This window comes from Maylandia zebra, linkage group LG7, assembly GCF_041146795.1.
Source record: "Maylandia zebra isolate NMK-2024a linkage group LG7, Mzebra_GT3a, whole genome shotgun sequence".
NCBI lineage: Eukaryota > Metazoa > Chordata > Actinopteri > Cichliformes > Cichlidae > Maylandia > Maylandia zebra.
Window position 1 is genome coordinate 24,625,277 of NC_135173.1, and position 12,235 is coordinate 24,637,511.

The following is a 12,235-nucleotide window of genomic DNA, read 5'->3' on the forward strand; positions in this document are numbered from 1 at the left end:
AAAAGTCACTAAAATTGCACTGGCAGATAATCTATTTTTTAAGCTCACATATAAAATAAAGGGTTTTTTGTTGTGTTTTTCTTTTGCTCCCTGCTAACGTTCATCGCGACTATTTATTCTCTTTAGTTGTTTTTTACTGCCATCTTGTGGATTGGATAATCACAGTGCCACACGAAGGAACTGTAGGGGCCAACACTGCATTTATGTTTCTTAGAAAGAGTGGAACACATCTGGTCACAATGGAAATCAAATCCTACAACTGCACAGAAATAACTGACCTGATGTGTAATTTGCACCCCTTCTCTAATATAAACATAACCTGACGTCTACAGAGCCAAAACTGTGACTCAGCAAACCTTAAGACCAGGTCAGGATTCGATATCCCGTGGCTGCATTGTTAGATTTTGGATCATATGCAAGTCTTTTTTTTCATACATTTTTATTTTTTCTACAGTGTCAGATTGTTTACAAAAACTCATCCTAATGAATTTAATGCCACCTTCCCACCCCACAAACACCTGTAAAAGTATTATATAGTTACTCTATTACATATTTTATATTTATATATTTACAAGTTCTTTAATTGAAATAAACTTCCCATCTTATCTACAACATGTTCTAGTTTTTATCCCTTTCTCATGCCATAACGAAAAATTGTCTTTACCCGACCAAAATCTGGATTGTTCCAAATGTTTTAGTTTACCTGGGATAAGTGAAGACTTTTAACACAACCAATTAAATACAAAACATCCTGAATGTTCATCACCTGGTTTGCCACAAAACAGAAATGACCCAGTGACTACTGATTTTTTCCATCAACTCAACATTTACCAGCAGTTTCAAGATCAGGGTCTCCTTGTGACCAAAACACCAAAACACCATCCCAACTTTGCATTAAGTATTTCACCTAAAAATGGGCTAGAAATCAACCACTGTTATTATGTTAAAAATCATATGTGATTCTCCTTTGCCAACATTAAAGTGGCCTGAGATTTAAAGCAGGAGTGCACACACACTTTAAGACTGTGGGTGCCGGTTTAGTTCACTGGGATGAGCAGGGGACCATATGACATAATGCAACGTGTACACTAATGTCAAATGGACTCTGAACAGTTCAAAGATCACTCACAACAGTAATAAAAACTATAAACTATATAAAACCGTACAAGAAACACACAAAAAGACCAAAGCTGCCTTTCCCCACTCTCCCAAATTACACAGAGCACATTCATGTGGACATGGACAGTCAGAAGGATCTTTTATATTATTAGCTTTAACTATGTAGGTCCTCTAGAGTAGGTAGGGGGCATCCCATGGTTTTCTGGGCCACCCTCGGGAGCGCCTTGTTTTGTGCCACTGTACAAGAGGAAAACCACACACAGAAGTAATATATTAAAATACTCTGGAGCAGCAGTAGGACACCAACAGCCTCTGGGAGATGTTCTTCCTCAGGATCTTTGGGAAAGTCTCTGTTATTCTTTGTTTCAGTGTTGTGAGCACTTCAACAATTTTTCATGCCGTCTTAGACTCTTAGAAATGATGTCATGTTACCATCTTCAATTACATTTGAGCAACACTCAAATGACCTTTTCACACAAAAACTGACTGACTTCACAGATCAGGCTCTTTTGACAAGTTTATTTATCAAATATGACATTGGTGAAAAGAAAACAAAACACACATATATTGTAACTTTGCAAACAGTTAACTTTTCATATACAAAATGCTGATCCATTTATCCATAAAATTCATTTATGGCCTTTTAACCTGAAATGCTTTCCCCTCGAAGCTGTCAAGACAATCAGCTCTGTTCACCTGAGGAAAAACTCTGTCTCATATAAAGGTGGTAGTGTCATGAGTCTATTCTTTTCCCCCAGCACAAGAGGGAAATCCATTCATTTCAAACAAAAGCAGAATGGACCTGTAACTACAGATCACGTAGTTTTAGGTATCAAGCACTTTCATGTTTCCATGTGGAGGTTTTGTACAATTTCCAAATACATCTTAGCCTGTGCTTGATGTACAAAAAAAAAATAAAAATAAGGCCACATGAAAAATATTTAATGAAAAATCAATATTTGTAAATGCCAGCAGTGCCAATAAAGCAAACTGGTACTTATCAAAGTATCCCAGTGTAAAAAGGACATTCTGTACAAAAGCCCTCTGTGGGACGTTGTTCTTGGTCACCATTATCTCAGCTGCAACAACAAAGATATGAAATTGAACATTTTGAACATCAAAAAGGCATTTTTCTTTGTACAGTAACATAACATCAAAGTTTGTAGCACTTTAATACCTCGATGCATTACTTACAGTTATATAGGCTATGGCACTGTCTGACTCCACGGCTCCATAGTTTGCTTGGCTGAATTCCAAATCATGCTAAAAAAACAACAACTTGCTATAGCAATCTGGCACGTAGGAAACATTTTATTTATCACTTAATTTTATTATTTATTGAAAAAATAAAAGACTTTAAAGTGCAAACTCACCCACTTTCTAGTTGACAACAGAAACACGTGATTAGTATTTTTGACACCAGCTTTGATTGGAGGACTAACCCCATGTTAATGATTTCGAAAAGATGTGCAAACGTCCAAGTATGGCAGAAATCAGTGAAAGCAGTTTCACAGATCTTCAAATTCTCAAATCCTTATCATTTCACCACAATCAGATTTCTGCCCGTATCTCGTTTTTGTAGTTTATAAAAGATGGATGGTCAGACGGAAATCACGCAACTTAATGGAATTAAATATGTGAGGGTAAACGATGAGTCAGCAACCAACTGTGTGGTTAAAACAACAACAACAAAAGGCTTGTTTCTAAAAGGTTTCTCAACAAGAAAATGGAAATATTTCACTCAACAAGGATTTTCTGATCCCAGCAACACTGTCACAGATTAACTGTGCCCACAGCAATACTGCGTAGACACCAGTCAGTATTCCCTTTTTATTAGTGCATAAATGACGTTGAGAAATAAGGAGGATATTCAAAAGTAAGAAATGCAAAGCAACACGATTTCCAGGTGAGATAAAGGCAGAACTAAAAAGAAATTTGAAAAAGTTGCTTAAATGAAAGAAAGCACCAGTTAAAGTCAACCCCAGGGGAGCTCTAGCCTGCGTTTGGTCCCATTCGATCACACCCACCAGAGGGAACCGTGAATACCTTTTCCTCCCCGCAAGAGCAGCCATCCCAGGAAAACCAAAGGACAGAGTGGAAAGCGAAATCATCCCAGTCTACTCTACATCTGAGGCGTCGTTGTCAGAGGGGAGGTAGTTGCTGCCTTTTACCCGGATGTATTGGACATGACGATTGCTGTTGGGTGAAGGCTCTCCACAGGAGCAGAGCTGACCTGCGAACAGGTTCTCAATCTCTTCCAGCTGTAGGCCCTTTGTCTCTGGGAGGCAGCCCAGTACAAAGATGAGACCCAGCATGGCCAGGCCCGTGTACAAGAAGAACGCACCTGGAATACAGGGATTTTGGAAATTAGGCTCAAAACTATGAAGTTCTTGGCTGTAAATTAAACTTGATAAAGTTGTGTGAATTGTTTATTTAAATAGGAAAAAACACCTAATAAACAAATTCAATTCCTCTAAATAACCTTAAAATAACCTTAAAAAGCTATGCACACTGCTCAGAAAACTTAAACACAGCATCAAGTTAAGCTTGCAGGATATTGATGTGGTCAGTTAAGTAGCAGAGGGGGTTATTCATCAGTTTCAGCTTCTTTGGGGTTAATAAAATTAACATCAGGTGCACTAGAGGGGCAACAATGAGACTACCCCCAAAACAGGAATGGTTTTACAAGTAGAGACCACTGACATTTTCCCTCCTCATCTTTTCTGACTGTTTTTTCACTTGTTTTGCATTTGGCCAGGGTCAGCATCACTACTGGCAGCATGAGATCATATCTGGACCCTATAGAGGTTGCAAGAGGTAGTCTAGCTCCTCTAGGATGGCAAATCAATACGTGCTAATGCGGAAGGTTTGCTGTGTCTCACAGCAGTCTCGAGAGCACAGAGGAGATTCCAGGAGTCAGGCAGTTACTCTAAAAGAGCTGGACAAGGCTGAGAAGGTCCTTCAGTAGGACCCATCAGCAGGACCACTATTTGTTCCTGGCGGGATGGAAACTGCCAGAGCTACAAAATGACCACCAGCCAATCACTGGTGTAAATGTCTGACCAAACAACCAGAAACAGACCTTATGAGGGTGGCCTGAAGGCCCAATGTCCTCTAGTGGGCGCTGTGCTCACTGTCTGGTACCATGGAGTCTAAGGCTACTTTCACACTGCAGGCGAAATAGCTGGAATGAAGATCGGGAAAATGGACCAGGCTGCCGCATCATTTTTTTCACTTTTTCAGGAGGTGTCTTTGAATAATTTTCATTTCCATCAAACAACTCGGGATGCTTACGTTCCAAACACATTACCCAGTCCATATCATTTTTTCCTTGGAGGTCTGATCCTTTAAGTTTTTTTTAAAGAAGTATTTAACCCAATTAACCACAACTCAACCAGCAATAAAAATGTCTGTCCCTTTCTTTTTTTTGCCAAGTTTTATACTTTTAGCGTTTCCAGTTACTTAATACCCTAAAACACTTTAGCTGCTATCTTAATGCAGTCTTACCATAATAAGTAAGAAACTCTGCAACATGGAGAAACGTCAGAGACACCAAGACATTGAAGATCCAGTTCACTCCAGCTGAACAGGCGTTGCCAGTACTGCGCGCCCAAAGTGGGTAGATCTCAGAGTTCACTGTCCAAGGCATGGGGCCCATACCTGTAACGTGTATTGTATGCATTATTTTATCACATTAGACATGTGTCAACGACATATTAGCTGTTGGTTAGCCTTCATGATTAGGATAACACTGATAACATTCAAAGAGGTTGAGTATGAAGAAGCATTTTCCTACATCTTGAAAATTTGTTCTATTTCCATAACTCGTTTCTTAGTGTCACATTACAACGCATTAAAAAGTGATGATTTTGTTTTCGAATTTGCAAATGTTTGAATAGACATGATTTGGTATAAAAGATGGACCCAGACTGTTTGAAAAGTGATGCTAAGGTGGAAGCGCCTTTTATAAGGAAGGAATTTATAAGGCAACTTTTAAATGAGATCATGTGTTTTCAGAAAAGTCATTTTCAGATCGGGCGACTCATCGGTAGATGGTTTATTATTCGAACGACAGGCTGTTCATCACAAGTTTTCAGCCAATAAGACAGCAATGCAACAGTCAGGCCTAGTGCTCACTCCTCAGCTTTATAATGCCACTTCACTGACTGTCACACAGTAGCCATATCCATCATTTATACTGTCCAAGTTACCTCACAGTCAAACTAAATTAGGGGAATAGACTCAGCACGTTTAGGTTCAGCTGCAATAAGATGGGGATGGCTATGAACTGAGAAATAATAATTTAAACAACAAAATAAAAACAAATACAAAAAAAAACAAGAAGAAATTAATTTTAAACCTGGAGCAAAAAACGCAAGGTAGAGGATGAGGCCAAAAAGAACAATCCAGGAGTAAGACGAAGGACAGTAGTTGTACGCCCAAATTGGATTGTCGCTTGCTTCTGTTCCACTGGAACACCTGGATTAAAAACAAGAATAATAATAATAAAAAACAGAAACCATATTGTACTTCATAAAGCCACCCTACTGTTTTACATTTAGACTTTATTTAATTAAACATAATGTTATCAAATGTTTTACTTACTTTATTTTCATTGCATTTAGATTTTTACTTATTTTGCTTCTTTGATTTACTAAATTTTGGGATTGAATACTTGTTTCATTTTCCTTTTATTGAGCTAATCATCTCAACTTTGGGGGTAAATAACACAGATTAGCTTAAAAGTATTTGAAAAACAATCTATTACAGTGCAGGTCATAGACAGCATTGTAATATTTCAAGCACTACTTTTAGTAGTATTTTAAAACTGGACCTTCAAATAATGTTCACAGACACATGAACGGAAGGTCAGGAAGAGACGTGCTCTCACACTCTCAGATACGCAACTCAAGCTTAAAACACACAACACATCACCACACCTATGACGTAACACTGGATCCTGTTAATGTGACACAGACAGGAAGCTATAAAACTCCACCCTTCTGTTCCTTCTAACAATTGTCTTACAACAAAGAGGATCATTCAAGTTAATAATGGAGAGTTTTATCTGCATCTGTTCTGTGTTTTGTTAACATTATATATGTAAAAGATGTCTGTTGATGGCATTGCAAGACATCCCTGTGGTTTTTTTGGTTTTTTACCTTGAAAATGATTGCATTAGTGAATAAGTTGAGATGATATTATGCAGGTTTTCCATGAGTTTGTTAGCACTATTATTTCACTACTTCTTTATGCACTTTTGATATCATCCATATTTCCATCCATCCACTTAGCAGTCATATCCAAGAAAGAAATCACTGGAACATCTTTTCGGACCTTTACATTTTTTGTGAGCTAATGCATACACCTTCCCTTTATACAAAAACAAAAGACCCCAAATATCTGACCTTCCCCAGGCTGCATGATCCGTGGATGACTGATTGACAGGAACACAGGAAGAGTCGTACACGTTGGTGCCATTTTCAAGGAAACAAAATCCACAATCTGGATCCAGCATGCAGCCTTCACAAGACCTGCAGGACAGAGATGAATGCAAAAGCTTTCACAAAAGACACCACCAAATCTACTGAGCGGCAGAGATCAGGCCTTTAAAGATTAAGCAAATACAGCTATTGTTGGAGGTAGGAGGAAGAGTGAGGGGTTAAAAATCACCAGAGGATGCATACACGCACTCCAAGAATGAAAGTTAGCGAAATCATTGTCACAACAGTGAAGAAATACCAAGATAAGCATCACCACTGAGCCACAAAATACATAATACAACCAAATGTTGAACGACAACATAGTGTAAACTGACAGGAAGTCGAACTGCCTGCATGCTATGTTGCAATACAAAAACAAATAAAAATTAGTGCAGTGTGATTTTTTTTTTCTTCTTACCCATATGTCCTGCAGGTTGAGTTTTGGGGGTCTAATGGGTGGAGGGTTATAGGAGGAGAGTTCTGGGCAGATAACAAGAACCCAACTGCCAACAGAGCCAGACTCAGACCAGTTCCTGCATCGGAAACATAATGAGACAAACACACTGAGAAAGACGGCAGGGGTGTCTGCAGAAACAAGCAGTTCATTTTCATATACCTGAATAATATCATTGACCAAATATAATACTATTACCATAAAAACACATTAGTTTTACTTTAGAAGTCAGTCTGGTTGCAAAAGTCCCAGAGATGTTTACATGAAAATGACCCCAGTCCTGCCCACTGTAAACACTTTTGGCCTTAGCTACAGTAAGAACACATTTCTATATTTTTATTTTTGATTTGTGACAAATTGTGTTAAATTAACTTAACACAAACACCCCCCCAAACTTAAAAAAAAAATGCATCTATCAATCAAGTAATCTCTATAATTACAAACCTAAAAGACTGCCCAGGGTCAGCTTCCTGCGACCCACTTTCTCAACAAGCCAGACTCCCAACAAGGTGAACACGAAGTTGGTAGCTGAAGTTGCTGCGGCCAACCATATTGCCTGTTTATCATCACGCACCCCAGCCATCTGCACAATGGTTGCACTGTAGTACCTAGGATACAGCACAGGACAGATTTACAGAAAACACACTTGCTCTGATGTAGCGCTTGAGGTTTTACAGCAATGGTTAGCATTGTCATGCGGTCTGAAACTGAACAAAACAAAAAGTCGGCCTACATGACGGTGTTTATCCCAGACAACTGCTGAAACATCTGGAGCCCACAACCAACGATGAGAGCCCTACGAGTCGGCGAGTGCCTGAGGATACGGAAAATAACAGGCCCACCTAAAAATAACCAGGGAAAAAAAAAGAAAACACACAGTGTGATTAAGCACGCGCACATAACACCTGCTATGTTTCCCTTTTCCTAGACATCGTTTACCTCCATTTAAATCTTTCTCTTCTTCCTCAATGCTGGCTCTGATGGTGTCATACTCCTCATCAATGTTCTGGCCTCCTCTGATCTGGCTGAGAACCTGATGAGCCTCTAGGCTTCGGCCTTTTTGGAGGAGCCAACGGGGGCTCTCGGGCAGAAAAATAAAGCCGAAGAACTGCAGCACAGAAGGAAGGCAGGAAAGGCCCAACATGTACCTAAAGCATGGAGAAGATGCAGCTTCTTGGAATCTGAAAACTCTGGTGCCCTTATTGGCATTCACGGCAAAGATCCAAATAATGGTAAAAAAGGGATAAATCAAATTTAACCAAACTAAACTAAAGCCCTTAGCACAGGTGAGAGAGCATCAAAGCTGCGTACCTCCAGCCGTCTTGTCTCACGTAGCTGAAAGCCCCATCAATCACACTGGCAATGAACTGGCCACCAGTGATAAAAAGGGAATTGATAGTGACCAGCTGACCTCGCAGGTGAGGAGGGGAAACTTCTGCGATGTACACAGGAACAGTCATGGAAGCAATGCCTAAAGGCAAGGAGAGGAACAGTTTCATGCTAATGCACAACAGATGCATTCCCACAGACAATTCATATTACATCCTAACTCTGCCGTATAATTCAGAGCTCTGTGTTTGAATAAGGCAAATATTGAATAATGAGAGTCAAACAAAGGGTTCCTTATAAGGAGCAAAATCATAATGGTGACTTTACCTTGATACAAGCTGTAGTGTTAAATAAAAATAACTTACCTATGCCCAAACCAACTGTAATTCTGCCAACAAGGAGGACCACCTTGTCTGGGGCAAGACTCAAGATGATGCCACCGACAGTGAAGATAAAGCTGGCCACAAGGATACAGATCCTGCGGCCCAGCCACCCGTTCAGGTAGCCTCCACTCAGGGCAGAGAGCGCCGCAGCTCCCACAGTACTGGAAACCAGCAGCTCCTGCCACAGAGCATTCAGGTTCATCTCCTTCTTGAGGAGAATCATGGCTCCAGAAACCACTCCAGTGTCATACCCAAAGAGGAATCCCCCCAAGGCAGAGAAAAACGCCAACAAATAGACAAAAAGCGGCTTGGGGGCATCCCGGTCTGGGAGATTCTCATCCACATGCCTAGATGGAGGTCCTATGAGACTCCGCTCTCCATCGTCCCCGGCTTTCTGTCTCCTGCTGGCCATGAGGTTGCTCATGTGCTCCAAGCTGTACTCATCATAGCTGCTGGACATAGGAGAAACCAGAGGTTAAGCTAACCAGGGGTTGCAGGTCACCACTTTATTAAATCAGCCAGGTGAGATACTTCTGTGAGGAAGTGGCGGTGACGTGTACATGGATGCAGTCATGTCCCATTAAAGCAGATTACAAATCATAATCATTTTTTGTTGTTGTCGTTTTCCCCTCAACAAAATAATAGCAATATTTTCAGTGCAAGACGTTCAGCTAACCTCTAAGTTAAATTCCAAACCTTGGGTGTGTTTTTAGGTGTCCAGCTCGAAAAAGCAACAGGAAAGAAAGCACCACGTCGTGATTTTAGCAGCTATACTAGCTAACTTTGATGACGACATGTCGTGACTAATTCCTGTGGTTAACCGAGCGCCAGATTCTGCTGTGTCGCATATTTCGGAGTCGCGTCGTGGGAAAGCTGCCTAAACAGTGTAGGTTGATGACTTTAAGCTGACTTTAGATGTTTTGTTCACCACTGACAGCGCTACTGCTTTGCTCTGCGTGCAGCCATGTTTGTGCATGAGGTCACGTGCCCACCCGGCTACAAAAACAATGTTGTTTCTTTTTTTTCAAACAGAGAGTTTACGATCTTCCTACAGCACCGTGCCAAACTCCATCCAAAATGTCATTTTTAACGAATTTGTGCTCAGCGGAGACTTTTGTGCACGTAAAACCAGAGTTGACAGCACATGTATTGTCTACTCGAAAATTCGGCAGAGATGTGAGTGAACAATTTTCATTCAGATCACTTTTCCCCATCTATTTTTCATTACTTTCATGAGTATTTCCGAATGTAACTTCTACTTCATTTATTCTTATAATGCTAAAAGTACGGAATGGTAAGTGACCCTTATGCCCCTCGTCCCCATAAGTCATCTGTTTGCAATAAAGTCAAATAAGTCGCATTACTGGACTTTAGCCTAGGTCACCTTAACTATCTGTGAAAAAAAAAACCATACCTCTAAAAAAGCTGCTTTCCTCCAGCGCACAGTGCTGCTGTGGATGTGTTCTTCAACAAACAGGAAGTCTGTTATGTGGATCATATGATATTATCCCTGAAAAAAAAAAGTAAACACGCCCATTTGAACTGTAAAATGTAACCCAACTGGTTCTTTTTATGGTAGTCGTGATTAATGAGCCAACACAGCAGGAATTTGCACTGGCCACAAAACATGGCAAAGATTTCAACTGTGAGCACTTTTTTATGCGCTATCAGTAAGTTTGGGCAGATTTAGATGGATACGTTTCGCGAAGGTAAATATTAACTGTTGCTTAGCTACTTTCGTTTTTGTTTTCTTATGTATTTTTACCCCCCAAAATATGATTAACATTCTTTTTTTAATCAAACAGACACTTGACAGATAAAGACACGTTTTCCACTGGGCTTTCCTACATATAAATTGTGCAAAGTTGGGTGCTCGTGGCTCAAGAGTTGGGAGTTCGCCTTGTAATCGGAAGGTTGCCGGTTCGAGCCCCGGCTCGGACAGTCTCGGTCATTGTGTCCTTGGGCAAGACACTTCACCTGTTCCCTACTGGTGGTGGTCAGAGGGCCCGGTGGCGCCAGTGTGCCCGGTGTCCTTAGGGACTAGTAAAGCGCTATACAAATACAGGCCAAAAAGCAAAACCCATCTAAACCGTGGTCTAATGTATACTTTAAAACGCACAAAGCATTCTTGTGTCCTAAAATAAAATTTCATGACTACAATCTTTAAACAACAAGTAAACCGGAGGGTTTTTTTTTTCTTTATTTATTTAAGTAGTCTTCAGGAATAGTTCTGAATGATTTAAAAAAAAAAAAACGGCTGAAAAGTGAAGATATTTAGGCATATCACTGGTGGTTGGGGGGTTGTACCCAATGCTGAATACAGGAAAAATAAGATATGACCACTATGTCAAGCTGATATTCTGTGCTCACCGACTGTCATCCAATCCTCAAATCAGATGGTGCTCTCCTTGCCAGGGAACAGCTGGACCTGAACCACAGCTTCTAGGGACACTGGAAGTATACACTATAACATACTTTGTACTTATGCTATACAACTTAAACAACATAGTTTTCAATGATTTCTTGTTTTAAGCCTCACACTCATTTACTTTCCTCTCTGTGGGAGAAAAGGGTCCACCCAATATCTCAAAAAAAGTGCAAAGGTAGACAGCATAGTATGGTAAACAATATATATTTTATTCTATATGTCAATGGAAAATTGTATTTAGTAGTCAGTATAATCTTTTAGTGATATAAGTTTGCTTATGGTAGGATGCTGTTTGTAGTTATTTGGTAGTGACAGGATGTGTGATTTTTAGCAGGCTTGGTTCACCCCCACATCCTGGGAGCATGGGAGAGGTCGTACCTTGTTTTATTGTTTTAACGTAGCTATGTCTGTTTTAGTCTAAGTGCCTTAACTGCTGGACTTCCTCACCGTGCCATCTAGGGTGGGGGAGACTACCCTCTTTATGACCAAGGATGTACCTTTTCATGTTTTATGACCCTTTGATCAGCAGGACACACACACACACACACACACACACACACACACACACACACACACACACACACACACACACACACACACACACACACACACTGAAGTATAAATAAAGACCGGGGCAGTTTCTTAGTGCGAGTCTCAGTCTGGAGGCTGCCCTTGCTAGCAAGAAGTTCTGTGTGTTTCTCTTCTCTGAGTCTTTACTGAAGAAGTGTTTTAGAATATTTTCCCTAACACTATATATCTATATATTTTTCATAGCTGCTTTTATTATTATATTATCATGATCAGAAACTAATCCCACAATATCATTTGCATTGGTAAGTTAAACTGCATAAAGAAATTATTATTTACAATGCTGCAGTCTGTTCCATGCAGCTACATTTTCAATAGAATTCACTGGAGAGCAACCTGTTGAAATGATCCCATATCCATCCATCAGTCTACCCATCCATCCATCTTCTTCTCCTTATTTGGGGCCAGGTTGCAGGGGCAGCAGCCTAAGGAGAGAAGCCTTGACTTCCCT

General features: G+C 40.2%; 1 protein-coding gene across 8 annotated transcripts; it reads right to left on the reverse strand.

Moving 5' to 3' along the window:
• Window positions 1–1,623: 1,623 nt before the first annotated feature.
• LOC101469223 (proton myo-inositol cotransporter) lies at window positions 1,624–10,264 on the reverse strand. 8 transcript variants are annotated; one of them, XM_012922845.3, is made up of 13 exons: window positions 10,183–10,264; window positions 8,751–9,220; window positions 8,368–8,527; window positions 7,996–8,204; window positions 7,790–7,898; window positions 7,501–7,664; window positions 7,021–7,135; window positions 6,528–6,653; window positions 5,480–5,598; window positions 4,627–4,779; window positions 3,291–3,463; window positions 2,314–2,382; window positions 1,624–2,198 (listed from the first exon to the last, which is right to left on the reverse strand). In XM_012922845.3, exons 2-13 carry the CDS (start codon window positions 9,190–9,192, stop codon window positions 2,190–2,192), a joined length of 1,848 nt encoding a protein of 615 aa, XP_012778299.2. In that variant the 5' UTR covers window positions 9,193–9,220; window positions 10,183–10,264; the 3' UTR covers window positions 1,624–2,189. The 8 variants fall into 8 exon arrangements, 7 of the variants coding, with proteins under 7 accessions (XP_012778299.2, XP_004564515.2, XP_004564514.2 ...); XM_004564458.3 differs by having other exon boundaries at window positions 1,624–2,382; XM_004564457.3 differs by having other exon boundaries at window positions 1,624–2,382; window positions 8,751–9,217; window positions 10,183–10,253.
• Window positions 10,265–12,235: the final 1,971 nt, after the last annotated feature.

Bases quoted from the DNA above. Each gene is read 5' to 3' on its own strand.
- LOC101469223 (XM_004564458.3), bottom strand. From the start codon at position 9,192: ATGAGCAACCTCATGGCCAGCAGGAGACAGAAAGCCGGGGACGATGGA. The intron at 7,665-7,789 runs GTAGGCCGACTT...GCTGTATCCTAG, and splicing joins TCTGGGATAAACACCGTCAT to GTACTACAGTGCAACCATTG. The intron at 4,780-5,479 runs GTTTAAAATTAA...TACACGTTACAG, and splicing joins CCTTGCGTTTTTTGCTCCAG to GTATGGGCCCCATGCCTTGG.